Genomic DNA, 15340 nt, shown 5'->3' on the forward strand with positions numbered 1-15340 from the left:
GCTGTGTGTACATTAATGAGGAAAAAATTAACAAATGATTTTAGCAAATGGCTGCAATATAACAAAAAAGTAAAAGTCCCTGCGGACTCCACCGGGTGGCCAGTTGTCGGGGCACATCGGTGGGGCCGGCGGACCGCCCTGTGTCCCTCGGTGTGGGACGTGTCCCTTACACCGGGGCTGCTCTCGGGTGGACCCATAGGCCCGATCCCGCCCATCGATTGATTGGGAGGGGTCCTCAGCCTCCGTGGTGCAGGCACAGCAATTACGGGTCACTTCTGTCAGTCTTTGTGCATGCGAAACGGTGTCAATTCACTTGCATCTGTCCGCAGGCACACACCCTTGGGACTCGCTTATGAATATACGAATTGCTTGGGTATCCCCCTCACTCACACTCTTGTCCTATAGACTTTTGTAATTCACATAATTAATGCCACCACACTTCAGTTGTACAGCCGGGTTCACGACCCTTGTCCTGCATGCTTCTTCTCCTGTCCTCGTCCTTTTCTATCTTGTCCTGTCCTTCCCTCACAGGGTGGAGCACTACAGCCCTATGCAACACTCATATCTGTTTCATTGTTGTAGATATGTAATGATTTAATTTTCTTATCCCGTTTACAATTAGTGCTTTGTCTTTTGTCTTTGTTTCGCTCTCCCCTCTAGAAACTTTGTTCTGTTCGACTGAGCGATTCTGACTCTCAGTAAACATCAATTATAATGCTAAGAAACCACAGCGGCAGCTTAAAAACTCCACTGTGACAATAAAACTGTTCCGGCATAAAAGGGATACAGATCCTCCATTCTGAACAGGACAAAATAAAAAAGAGAAGGGGGGGGGCAAATACTTTTTTTACAGCACTGTAGGTATTAATGTGGTTGTTTTCAATCAAGTGGTCATCATGTTGTGGCTGTTTGGTGTTAATCACATACAGTGTAGTATGGTACAACACATAAATAAATATTTAGAGTAACAGGCAGCATTAACACTCTGCATCGCCAAGAGCGTATATACTTGCCTGTTATACCTCGAAAAACTGAAAAATATTCTTCCCTTTGCAGCTGTATTAGCTTTGACTCTTTGGAGAAACTTTGTAAAAGATTTGGGAATGTGTTTGTGGAAATTTATCCAGAAGAGCTTTAAAGCTGCATTTTGAGGTCTTGGTCTTGTCTTTGATTCAACTCCCAAAAGTCTCGGTCTTGTCTCGGTCTCTGACTGGCCAGATTGTGGATTTTCCGTCAAGACTGGTCAAGACCACACACTGATCTTCTATTCTTCAACCTCATTAATGTGATAATAAGGAGAAGGAATGGGCTGTCAAAAAACAAACACAAAAAAAAAACAGCTCAGGACAGGACTTAAACATTCAAATTCAGATAAGCAAATACTTTGATGCCATCCAGGATTCTGACTTCTCTTTTGGGACAAAAAACACTTGACAGATTTTCACAACTCCACAAGTTGGCACTGAAAGTTCTTTCAGTTCCTGCCTCTTCTGCACCAGTTGAGAGGAAGAACAAGGATGGCATTATTGTGAGAGCCCACCGTGCACGATTCGGTAACAAAATGTCTCATATGTGTCTGAAATGCAACCAAGCTCTTCTTCAAATCTTCATTTATTAAATACATACAATGATTTATTTATTTGCAAGAATTTTGTTGAAAACAAATCGTCACGATTTGAGATTTTTGCATGTGGTCCTTTGAAAGAGTGGCAGATGTTGGCTGTCAAATATATTCAAAAGAAAATGAACATTAAAGAGAGAACTCTTGAACTGTTCAACCTTGTCATGGCTTTTATAATAGATATTTATGGTCTTAGTCTTGTCACGGTCTCAGCTTGTCTCTGCCTTGGTCTTGGTGAGTTCTGGTCTACGGCAAGTCTTGCTCTCGGATACTGTGGTCTTGAGCAGAACGCTAGAGATTTCTGCTTGCAACTGAGTCACTTTCCATCGACGGAACACAGCTCACGTTCCCATTTATATTCCATTCTTCTTTCTTTATCACTGTTTGACTTATTGTCACTGTAGCCATATTGTCATAAGCAGTTAGGGAAGAGGAAAATGTTGGGTTTTCCTACATTGCAATAAGATCATGTTCGGCTTTCGGATTGTCATCATACTTTTCCTCTTTGCCATCTACGGTTCAGAGGTCAATTTCAGGGCTTTTGTCTGACTTATAGCCTTATGTTTGTTCAAGCTCTGAACTTTACATCTGTCAGGGCCAGTGGCAGCTGCAAAAAAATTAACGTAGCTGAGCATTTTGTTTGGTGACAGCATGCAAGAGGTAGGAGTTAAAAGCGCCTTCAGCAGCACGTTTTCAAACAAGCTGATAAACTAACATCTGTGAAAGCTGTCTGATGGACAAAAATAGTTCTTCATGAGCTTTTGCATCATGTGTTCAGTGTTGTGGGCTACACACGCACACACACGCATATCATCATCTGAACCATAACATCTGTTCATAGTCCCCCCCCCCAGCCGCCATGCCTACCCACCCCCGCCCCCAACCCCCGCCGCCGGCTTTCCCAGGCATGTGTGAACCACAGATGACGATTCAAGTCATATCAAATCTGAGACTCCACGATTTGAATATGGTAATATGCATGTAAAAACCATGCAGAGTAGACGGAAGCTGAAAAATGAGCTTTCACCGAAATGGGTGACATTACTGTTTGTACGAATGCTGGAAGTGGCTTGGTAGAATGCCTGTGCTTATCCGGAGACACAATAAGTCTCAGTCCATCTGGCAAGGGAGGTTGGACTGGCTTCTCCGACTGAAAATTATTCAGATCATCTGCTTCCTACCATCCACCCACTTTAATCTTTCAGTGTCACATTTCACATTGCCAATTCAGTTAACGGCATTGAGTTTCACACTTTCTATCATTTGCAGCTATAAATATTGCCAGGATGAAATAGGATACTGTGCCAGCTCCACCTGCAAAGCCAGCCTGCTCAAGTGTGAACAGAATAAATGTTATGGAATGTGTTTCTGAGCGGTACTGAGTAGTCTTGTATGGAGATTTCACTTTTCAATGTGCAAAAAAGAACAAAAACCCACAAAATATAGAAAATCTCAAATTTGTGGCATACGTGGGAAGCATCTTAAAAAAGTAAGCTGCAGTTTTAGATCACATTGGAACTCATTGTGTGAGAGTCAGATGACCAATTGACATTTTTGAATAATTTAGTATCTTGGAAGTGAATGCATGAACCAAATTACCAGATATCATCCATATACATCAACTGGTTATCTCTAGGACTGAGACAAGTTATTCTTGGAGTGTCTCTTAAAGGGGAACTAAACCCGAGATGTCAAAACTTTGCATTATACAGTATGTGTGTGTGTGTGTGTGTGTATATATATATATATATATATATATATATATATATATATAGACCCCCTTACATTTTTTACTCTTTGTTATATTGCAGCCATTGCGGCGGGGTACACCCTGAACTGGTCGCCAGCCAATCGCAGGGCACATACAAACAAACAACCATTCGCACGCACAGTCACACCTACGGGCAATTTAGAGTTTTCAATTAACGTGCATGTTTTGGGGATGTGGGAGGAAACCGGAGTGCCCGGAGAAAGCCCACGCAGGCACGGGGAGAACATGTGAGCTCCACACAGGCGGGGCCGGGGATTGAACCCCGGTCCTCAGAACTGTGAGGCAGACGCTCTAACCAGTTCTGTCAGGTTGGATGGTGAACGTTGGTGGGCAGCCATTTTCAGGACTTTCTAGAGATGCTCAATTCGGTTTAAGTCCGGGTCTCTGGCTGGGCCATTCAAAAACAGTCACGGAGTTGTTCTGAAGCCACTCCTTCGGTATTTTAGCAGTGTGCTTAGGGTCATTGTCTTTTTTGAAGGTGAACCTTCGGCCCAGTCTGAGGTTCTGAGCACTCTGGAGAAGGATTTCGTCCAGGATATCCCTGTACTTGGCCGCATTCATCTTTTCTTTGATTGCAACCAGTCTCCCTGTCCCTGCAGCTGAAAAACACACCCACAGCATGATGCTGCCACCACCATGCTTCACTGTTGGGACTGAATTGGACAGGTGATGAGCAGTGCCTAGTTTTCTCCACACATCCCACTTAGAATTAAGGCCAACAGTTTCTAGAAGAAGAAGAATCACCTTTTATTGTCATGAACATGCATGCATGCACACGAAATTTTTTTCTCTGCATTTTACCCATCACAGTGAACACATACACGTTAGTGGAACACACCGGAGCAGGGGGCAGCTGAAGCGCCCGGGGAGCATCTCGGGGTATCAGTGTCTTGCTCAAGGACACCACAGCCGTGAGTCCGGGGGATGTTGGCGGACGTCTCAACTCAACTCTACTCCAGTTCAACTCCTGTTCCCGTTTTTTTCTTCCACTGAGAAAGGTGTGAGTTTAGAGTTAAAGTTAAAGTTAAGAGTTAAAGTTTAGAGTTAAAGTTTAGAGTGACGCCTCAAAGTTGTGGCGTGCATGTCCGCTACAATGTGTATACATTTAAATTATTTTTCACGGCATTTCATGTCTCTTTTTATAATGTAGAAAATATAATACTGTTGGATGATTCTAGTTGCTATTTTGACAGTTGAACGATCTCTTCCCATTCAAAGAAACTAGCCCGGTCGGGCTGTTGTAATCTCATCAGTCCCAACCTGGAAAGTGTTGACGTTCCGCAGGCTCCCCACAGGGCTGTCGGGCAACAGTCTCTGAGGATTCTAATTGGCCAGCTACAAGTAGAACACACTGAAGCCTAGACCATCTGGCAGACTGGCCCAATGTTACCTGGTCAATAGTAGCATGTGTGAGGATTCCATTCATCAGCCTTTGTTATGGTTGTGTGGAGCTGTTTGATTGAACAAGGAGGAGGAGAACAAAGGATCTATTGTCCTCCAAGACACTAGTTATTAGCCATGTGGATTAATGACAATTTAAGCAGTGTGAAAGATATGAATATGTGAGACTTAAAGGGCTAACACAAGTGTAACACACAAAAATTCAGTTTAAGGTGAATGAACATCGACCAATTTTTTGTCTACCAACAAATGGACATCAGCATGCCTATTGCCCTCCTTGCACAAAATTCTGTGCAAAAAAAATACCTCTTAAATAGATTTTTAAAAAGATGCAAATACATTCCCGATAGCCTCCTCGGTTAAATAAAATTCCCCCAGCCACTGTTGAGGAAATACAATTGGTGGTCGCGAGTCTCTGTGACGCCTCAAAGTTGCTGTCAAACTCCTCCAGGTTTTGGCGTGGTGTTACAAATAAATAGTGATGAACACACAACCCCTTTGGCACATGTGCTAAATTAATGTTTCTATGTTATATAAATACCTGACCATCTCTTTTGATTTCGCAGTTACAACTTGTATGCACCTTAACAGGCGCCCTCTATCTTGTTCATTGTCTAATCATCCTATTCTGTTTGACTTTTTCATATTCTAAAAGCTACAGAATGTATCAGTACGTTATACTGACCTATCACTTGTTCTTGTGTTACATGGGCGCTGAAGGGCATGTCAGGTTTACACCCATTTAAGTGAAACCATTAAAAGATGCACTTTGAGCCAAGAAGAGGCAATTGCATCTGAATGAGTCCAAGTCCTGTTGCGGCACAGCAAAAATGATTCATCGGCCTGACGACCTTGCAAAGAGTCACCTACAGCTAACTGTTCTGAGCCCCTGTGAAACCCACCAACAAATAATGAATCTTTGTTGGGTCACCATTGGAATCCAGGCTTTTGGGCGCTCCAGAAATTCAAGTGTGCAGCACAGTGTGTTTGAATTGTATAAGTGACCTTTCCGGAGAGTATCGGACATGTGGTTTGTTCTGTTGAACTAAACCTATTTTCCCTACTGTGACAAGCGTTGGCATATCTTTTGTGTGTTTCATCTAGCACTGCGGCCAGTAAACAGTGATCTGTGTGTCGGGATGCCTCCCGACACCACCCAGCTCTGCCATATAAACTGTCCGGTCGAGTGTGAGGTGTCGTCCTGGAGTGCCTGGGGACCCTGCATCTATGAAAACTGCCAGGATCAAACTGCGAAGAAAGGTACTGTTAAAGGTGCCCATCTCACCCATATTTGCAAACATGTTTTTTCTTCAATAAGAGTTCGCAAATTCATATGGCCGGCCGCAATTAGAATGCTCAAGCCGCTTGAGTCAATGTACACAATGTAGAGACATAATGAAAACAGGGTCCCTACACTACATGTCCTATAGTATCAATTTATCCTTGTCTGTCCTGAGCAAGATTTGCAATCTTAGGCTGTGGGCTTCAGATTAATTTTGTGGGATTTTCCCAAATAATGTTTTGGGAGTCCAAACTAGGGATGGCTAACATAGGTTAGGAGTTGTCAGCACATTTTAAAAATATAGAAAAAACTGATACGCACTGTCACATGATTTTTGTGTGTGAAAGGCTGATGAAACGTGTGTATATAATGTAATAACAACATATAGCATACCGACTCAAGGAGCAGCTTGTAAAACAATACAATTCACGGCTTTATACAAATGTATATATGTAAAATGTAAATAAAAACAGAATACAATGATTTGCAAAGCCTTTTCAACCTACCTACAAAGATCCATCCATCCATTTTCTGTTACCGCTTTATCCTCACGAGGGTCGCGGGCTGCTGGGGCCTATCCCAGCTATCATCGGGAAGGAGGCGGGGTACACCCTGAACCGGTTGCCAGCCAATCGCAGGGCACATAGAAACAAACAATCATTTGCGCACACATTCACACCTATGGGCAATTTAGAGTCTTCAATTAACCTACCGTGCATGTTTTTGGGATGTGGGAGGAAACCGGAGTGCCCGGAGAAAACCCTCCCAGGCACGGTGAGAACATGCAAACGCCACACAGGCGTGGCTGGGATTTGAAACCCAGTCCTCAGAACTGTGAACCAGTTTTCCACCGTGCCGCCGCTACAAACATAAGATATTTAATGCTTATGTGCAAATATGCACTTATTTTGACTTTGATTGTTGTATTTTGCGCTTCAAAATGTGCCACACATGTCACACAAGTGACGAGAAACCTTTTTATCAGTCTCGTAATCTGAAGGTTGCTACACTTCATGAAATTTTGAGGTTTACTTCAACTCAGAACACACACAAAATACAACCAAGAGTGGAATTTTATAGTATATTTAATGACATCTACAAGTGATCGAGAGGGAAACACACAAACGGGTCTAACTATCCATCCATCCATCCATTTTCCGAGCCGCTTCTCCTCACTAGGGTCGCGGGCGTGGTGGAGCCTATCCCAGCTATCATCGGGCAGGAGGCGGGGTACACCCTGAACTGGTTGCCAGCCAATCGCAGGGCACATACAAACAAACAACCATTCGCACTCACATTCACACCTACGGGCAATTTAGAGTTTTCAATTAACGTGCATGTTTTTGGGATGTGGGAGGAAAGCGGAGTGCCCGGAGAAAACCCACGCAGGCACGGGGAGAACATGCAAACTCCACACAGGCAGGGCCGGGTATTGAACCCCGCTCCTCAGAACTGTGAGGCTGAAGCTCTAACCAGTCGTCCACCGTGCCGCCACGGGTCTAACTAAAGAAAGAAAATAATTAATAATTATAAAAAGAAGGAAAATAGGCATACGAAAAGGCTATTAAAACATCGTGTTTTGGACTAAAGTTGGAAACGTGAGCGTTTGGTGCGGACGGGAGCGAGAGAGAGGACAAAGTTGAGATTTTGTCTGAAGCTAGTAATTTCCCCAAAATTATTAGGCACTAACATTGTACAGTCTGGCAAAAGTTTGCCGTGTCTACTCATGACCGTAGGCTTAGGCTGGTGGGTCGTCTCTCTCGGGTCGCGTCTCAGGGAGCACGGAGGCAGATTTGGTTGAAGAAGGGAAAAATGTTCGTCACGCCTTGTTGGAAGAGTATGACCGTTTATCTTCCTGCCTTTTTTGTGGCTCGCTAGAAGACCACACCCATCAGCATGAATATAGACTACACATTTGATAAAATGGGTTTAAAATCATATATTAATATAAAATAACCTCAACTTGGTACTCTCTTTACTCAGAGGTCAAGTATATCGGACTGACTGTTTATACTTTAGTTTTGGCAACTCAAGTGCTTATGGTTCAAATCATATTTCATGCTGCTTGGAGTCAAACCAAGACAATTGTCAAAACCTTGCACGAGCACTTGTAATGTTGACACACTGACACAGACATCAAGGCATACATTTGGAAAATTTCTGCAGAGTTCGTGAAATATTAAAACAGACATTTATCCTTGGTTAAACAGCAAATGAGAGTCCCGTCGGCTCGACTTTGCAGTTCCTCTCGACGCCTGCGGGTGTCGCCTTGTCCCAGCAATTGTTCCTATTCCCAGACAGGTGGTCCGGTGGAAACGTCTGGCCTTTGATGCTTTGGACTTCAGACTTCGAGGGTAGATGTTAATTAATTTAGGGTCCACCAGGAGTCTCCTTGGGGGCAGTCTAACAGCAGGGCTGCTTGGAAGAATGCAGTTTATCAAGGTGGGGAGTCCCTGGTTCACCTCAGTTTGCGGGGAGCATGTCCGCTACAGGAGTCATTGTCAGAAGCAGAGAGAATTTTACTGCAAATTGTTGATGGAAACTCAGATATTAAGTTGTCTGATGATAAAGCTCAAGATGCATTGTTTGAGGCAGAAACAGCAAGATAATTTCAGGGAGCTCCGAGGATGAAATTCAGGGAGGGCGAGCAGATGCAAAGGAGTCAGATCAAGCAGAACAGAACAGAGTCCAGATCTAAGTCCAGTCGGCGTCTAATACGGAGTAAGAATACAAAGTACACCTTGAGTTTGTATTAAAAATGTAATAAAATATTTCTCTAACAATTGAGGCAGATTTCAACTTTGGTTATATCTCTGGATTGCTTTTCTTAAGATTCAAATTTCGACTCCATGATCCTCCCCTTCAGAGCAATGATGCCATGACATGCCAAAACTGGATCCCAATGGATTATTTTAAGCAACACATTGATAACTCCATGTTTGAAGGAATGGCCCTGTGGACAAATTAGAGTGAAGTCCTTGTGTCTGGAGCAACACTAAATACCACACCAGAACAACTGAAGACATTCTTTGGGAATTCTATTTACATGGGCTGTCTCGGATATCCAAACATTCAAGTGTATTGGGCCTCAAATACCAGAGTTCAAATTGTGGCAGAATTAATGATGAGAAATTGGTTTTACAAGCTGGGAAATTCCATTAAGATCGTCAATGACCTTGATGTTTCAGATGATGAAAAAAGAGTGATCTCTTGTGGAGGATCAGGGCCCTCTTGACCAAAGTAAGGCAAGGATGTTTGAGTCTGCCAAGAACAGGAAAATTGTGCATTCACGAGCTAATGGTTCCATTTACTAGTAGATGCCCAAACCAAACCCAACTGGATTAAAGGTGTTTGTCTTGGTTGCACCAATAAACCTGCAATCTCGGGTCGAAATGACTACAGGCCTGTCGCCTTGACATCTGTGGTCATGAAGTCCTTTGAACGTCTAATGCTGGACCACCTCAAGAGCGTCACAGGCCCCCTGCTGGACCCCCTGCAGTTTGCCTACCGAGCAAACAGGTCTGCGGATGATGCAGTCAACATAGGACTGCACTTCATCCTAGAACACCTCGACAGTGCAGGGACCTATGCGAGGATCCTGTTGGTGGACTTCAGCTCAGCGTTCAACACCATCATCCCTGAACTCCTTTACTCCAAGCTTCGCCAGCTCAGCGTCTCACCTGCCATCTGCCAGTGGATTTACAGCTTCCTGATGGGCAGGACACAGCAGGTGAGGCTATGGGAGGCCACCTCATCCACACGCAGCATCAGCACTGGGGTGTCCCATGGTTGTGTCCTCTCTCCGCTGCTCTTCTCTCTCTACACGAACGACTGCACCTCAACGCACCCGGCTGTCAAACTCCTGAGGTTTGCAGATGACACCACTGTCATCGGCCTCATCAAAAAACACACAAGGAATTTGTCTCCGGTAGTTGGAGCCATCAACTCCGTCCTCAAAAAGGCCCAGCAGAGGATGTATTTCCTGCGGCTTCTGAGAAAGCACGGCCTGCTACGGGAGCTGCTGAGGCAGTTCTACACAGCGGTCATCGAATCAGTCCTGTGTTCTTCCATCACAGTCTGGTTTGGTGCTGCTACAAAAAGGACAAACTCCGACTGCAACGGACAATCAAAACTGCTGAAAGGATTGTCGGTACCCCCCTACCAACCCTTGCACACTGCCAGAACTAAGACAAGAGTGTGCGAAATCCTCTCGGACCCTCCACATCCCGGTCACCGGCTCTTCCAGCTCCTTCCTTCAGGTAGGCGCTACCGATCAATGCAAACTAGAACTAGCAGACATTTCCAACAGCTTCTTCCCTCTTGCAATCAAGTTCTTAAACACCTAACCTACAATTCCATTACAAAATGCTGGCAATTTTTTTACTTGAGTTTGTTGTCACATTTCTGTCGGGCCAATTATACATTACTCGTGCACTCACTGTAGTAGTCTCACCACGCTGCACTATTAGCATATCTGTTGTTGACCAATACTGGCCACTCACGCCAGAGTAGCATCTGCTCCATTTGCACACTGATTGAGGAATATCTGCAACATTTGCACAATCAAAATTGTCCCAGCCTATCGTACTACTCGCTTGAAGTCTCGGCGCCCTTGTACTGGCATTACCAGCTAACGAGCAATCCTTTATTTCTCAGTGACTGTTTTTGTCAATGTCTTTATGTCTCCAAAGTGTTCTCTGTCAATTGACTGTCTGTTGTCGTACTAGAGCGGCTCCAATTACCGGAGACAAATTCCTTGAGTGTTTTTTGGACATACTTAGCAAATAAAGATGATTCTGATTCTGATTCTGAACTTGTCTCGTCTTGGACTTGGTCTACCAAGATATACAGAGATACAGGAGGAAAGGATATTGGAGAACAAGCTGTTCTTCATTTGGCGGAGTCTGTTCCCCAAGGAAGCCACCTGTTTTTGGACAGGTACTTTACAATGATCAACCTCCTTGATTCACTGATGACAAAAGGGCTGACAGGGACTGGAACCCTCATGAATAACAGGGTTCCAAAGGAGTGCAAGATCATAGGGGATAAGCACTTCAAAAAGAAAGAAAGAGGGGCATCAGCGATGGTATAGTCAGACAAAGCTCTCCTGAACTTACTGTCATAAAGTGGTTGGACAATAACAATGCCGATGGCATTGAACCTCAGGATGCACGCAGAAGATGGTCCAAGAAAGAAAAATGTTTTTTCCAGTTGTCAAGGCCACTTGCAACTGCTGAGTACAACACCAACACGGGTGGTGTGGACTTGGTCAACTGAATGTTGAGTTTCTACAGGATGTCCTCTCGCACTACAAAATGAACAATGCGGAAAAAACAAACAATGTTCAGTATTCCAATTATCTTACAAAGATTGGGTAATTTTAAAATGAATGTGATTGGACAATATTTTTTTCCTGGTAGTCAGGAGGTTAGTTTTTTTTTTCTTTTTTTTAATAAATGTATGTTGATGAGTCTAGTGTAGCAGTGGTTAAAACCAAGTAAACAAAATAAATCTTCTTATAGCAGCACACAATGGTGCTGAAAACAAATTACATTTAAATATTCTGTTATACTGCGATTGGCTGGCAACCAGTTCAGGGTGTACCCCGCCTCCTGCCCGATGATAGCTGCGAGAGGCTCCAGCACGCCCGTGACCCTAGTGAGAAGAAGCGGCTCAGAAAATGGATGGATGGATATTCTGTTACAAATAAACAAGCTAAAATAAAATAAAATTGGTACAGCGGGTTGTCCAGTGACCAAAGGGTTGTTTTTTCAAATCCCAGCTCCAACTGTCTGCCGTCAAACTGGCCTTGGGCAAGATATAGAACCCTAATTTGTTCCCAGTGGGCCTGGCATTGCCTTGCATGGCAGCAGCCACCTATTAGTATATTAAAGTGTGTGTGAATGGGTGAATGTGAGGCTTTATAAAGTGCTTTGGGCACCGTATGGTATAGATAAAGCGCTATACAAGTGCACAGCATTTACGAATTAAAGTAAAACTTGAGCGTTTAACTCGACTTGTAAGAGGTAGCTTCAAATTCAGTTACACATAAAAGCACATTTCAGGGTAGTGCTGAATATACCTGAAATTGTCTAGTGTTAAAATGAACAACCGAAATCTCAGTTGAATGCGAAATGCTCAATTTACAGAGATTACAAGTCACTGTTGCTCTGTCGATACCTTTGTTGTATTTCCTGAGCACCCGAGACCGATGACAGCAGCAGAAGGTGAAGGTGTGGACCATCTCCACACGGTCATCATTGATTTTTTCTTTTTTTTTGGGGGGGGGGGGGTCTGTTCTCTGCCTCCTAAAGTCCAGGATGATCTCTTTTGTTGTTTTTTTGGTGCTCAGATCCAGGTTGTTATCTGAGCACCACTCAGACAGTGGCAGGATCTCATCCCTCTAGGCAGACTCATTTCTCCCTGTGATCAGCCCCACCACCGTGTGTCATCTGCAAAGTTCATGATGGCGTTCATGGGTCTGCAGTCAGTGGTGTAGTGTAGAGCATTGGGCTTAACACACAGCCCTGTGCGGAGACAGTGCTTAGTGTCTTAGACGAGGAGAGGTGGGAACCCAGTAGGCGGTAGAAGCACGCTGGTGGATTACATCTTGTGCAGATGATGTAATCTGAAGGAGGTTACCAACTGTAAGGTTGTGGTAGGGGAGAGTGCAGCTAGACAGCATAGGATGGTGGTGTGTACGATGACTCTGGTGGTGGGGAGGAAGATTAGGAAGACAAAGGCAGAGAAGAGAACCATGTGGTGGAAGCTGAGACAGGACGGGTGTTGTGCAGCTTTTCGGGAAGAGGTGAGACAGGCTCTCGGTGGACGGGAGGAGCTTCCAGAAGGCTGGACCACGGCAGCCAAGGTGATCAGAGAGGCAGGCAGGAGAGTACTTGGTGTATCTTCTGGCAGGAAAGGAGAGAAGGAGACTTGGTGGTGGAACCTCACAGTACAGGAAATCATACAAGGAAAAAGGTTAGCTAAGAAGAAGTGGGACACTGAGAGGACCGAGGAAAGAGGAGAGGCGAAAGGAATACATTGAGATGCGACACAGGGCAAAGGTAGAGGTGGCAAAGGCCAAACAAGAGGCATATGATGACATGTATGGCAGGTTGGACACAAAAGAAGGAGAAAAGGATCTATACAGGCTGGCCAGACAGAGGAATAGAGATGGGAAGGATATGCAGCAGGTTAGGGTGATTAAGGATAGAGATGGAAATATGCTGACTGGTGCCAGCAGTGTGCTAGCTAGATAAGAATGACTACTAAGAAAAAAGAATACTTCGAGGAGTTGATGAATGAGGAAAATGAGAGAGAAGGGAGAGTAGAAGAGGCAAGTGTGGTGGACCAGGAAGTGGCAATGATTAGTAAGGGGGAAGTTAGAAAGGCATTAAAGAGGATGAAAAATGGAAAGGCAGTTGGTCCTGATGACATTCCTGTGGAGGTATGGAAGCATCTCGGAGAGGTGGCTGTGGAGTTTTTGACCAGCTTCTTCAATAGAATTCTAGTGCGTGAGAAGATGCCTGAGGAATGGAGGAAAAGTGTACTGGTGCCCATTGTTAAGAACAAAGGTGATGTGCAGAGCTGTGGGAACTATAGAGGAATAAAGTTGATGAACCACACAATGAAGTGATGGGAAAGAGTAGTGGAGGCTAGACTCAGGACAGAAGTGAGTATTTGCGAACCACAGTATGGTTTCATGCCTAGAAAGAGTACCACAGATGCATTATTTGCCTTGTGGATGTTGATGGAAAAGTACAGAGAAGGTCAGAAGGAGCTACATTGTTTCTTTGTAGATCTAGAGAAAGCCTATGACAGAGTACCCAGAGAGGAACTGTGGCACTGCATGCGGAAGTCTGGAGTGGCAGAGAAGTATGTTAGAATAATACAGGACATCAGGGATCAGCCCTGAGCCCCTTCCTGTTTGCAGTGGTGATGGATAGGCTGACAGATGAGGTTAGACTGGAGTCCCCGTGGACCATGATATTTGCAGATGACTTTGTGATCTGCAGTGAAAGCAGGGAGCATGTGGAGGAACAGTTAGAAAGATGGAGGCATGCACTGGAAAGCAGAGGAATGAAGATTAGCCGAAGTAAAACAGTATATATGTGCATGAATGAGAGGGGTGGTGGGGGAAGAGTGACCAGTGGCTACAGGGAGAAGAGATAGCAAGGGTGGAGAACTTTAAATACTTGGGGGTCAACCGTCCAGAGCAATGCTGAGTGTGGTCAGGAAGTGAAGAAACGGGTCCAAGCAGGTTGGAATGGGTGGAGGAAGGTGTCAGGTCTGTTATGTGACAGAAGAGTCTCTGCTAGGATGAAGGGTTGCTAGAATCTGACTGGGGCATGGGTAGTGTGGGCTCAGCATTGGCAGCTCTGTACAGGTCATTATTCCCAGACTTAAAAGCATTGTTGCAGGCACTGAGGAGTGATTCGATCTGGCTGTTCATCCATGGTTTTTGGTTTTACAAACACCCGGATGCATTTGTTTACAGTTACAATCCCAATGTGGAAGTCTATATAGGCTTGGACAACCTCAGTGTGCTCAGGCAGGTCCTTTTGTTAAGGACACTGCATTCAGTTGGGGAGAAACCTTGAAGTCTTGTAGTAATTTCAAGTAAGCACAACAGATCCTTCCGCATGTCCATGCCAAGAGCTTCTTCACCCTATCACTAGCAGTTTTCTGTTTTCATCCGGAGGGCTACTTCAAAGCAGAAAACAAAGCTCAAGTAGCTTTCCGGCAGTGAGTGATGCACAGAGCCACTAATGGTTACGCAGTGCGAGTAGAAGCACAACTGATCGTTTCTTGAGTCCATGCCTAGTCAGTACCCAAATCGAAAACAGTACATAAATTGAGATAGTTTTTCAATGAGAATTTTCTGTGTGACCCGATTTGTTCGTAAACCAGGTTTTTCTTAACCCGATGTTCAACTGTATTAACAGTGTGCTTTTTGTATGAGATGCTACAAATTCATTCTGAGAATAGGGCATTGGCAATGTGTAATTATATTTGCTTTTTTCTTTATTTTTAATACTGAATTTAAAAACATGCGCGACCTGCTGCTGCCTTTCATGGAGACAGCATGGGTTTGATTCCCGGCCAGTGCCCCAAATCCAGCCACTGCTGGTCTCAAGCTCAGATAAAAAATACCCCCAAAAAAGGTGGGTTGCATCAGGAAGGGCATCCGGCATAAAAACTCTGCCGAACAAATCTGCCGAGTGACCACTGATGGAACAAGCCAAAAGTCACAACAACATCAACA

General features: G+C 44.4%; 1 protein-coding gene across 1 annotated transcript in view; it reads left to right on the top strand.

The window, feature by feature from the left end:
• Positions 1-15340, top strand: part of thsd7aa (thrombospondin, type I, domain containing 7Aa) — a 134228-nt gene that overhangs the window by 54594 nt on the left and 64294 nt on the right. The window contains exon 5 of the mRNA XM_061760496.1: positions 5898-6053. Within this exon, the coding sequence (XP_061616480.1) occupies positions 5898-6053 (156 nt within the window). The remainder of the gene's footprint in view (positions 1-5897; positions 6054-15340) is intronic.

This window comes from Phyllopteryx taeniolatus, chromosome 21 (genome assembly GCF_024500385.1).
Source record: "Phyllopteryx taeniolatus isolate TA_2022b chromosome 21, UOR_Ptae_1.2, whole genome shotgun sequence".
Taxonomy (NCBI): Eukaryota; Metazoa; Chordata; class Actinopteri; order Syngnathiformes; family Syngnathidae; genus Phyllopteryx; species Phyllopteryx taeniolatus.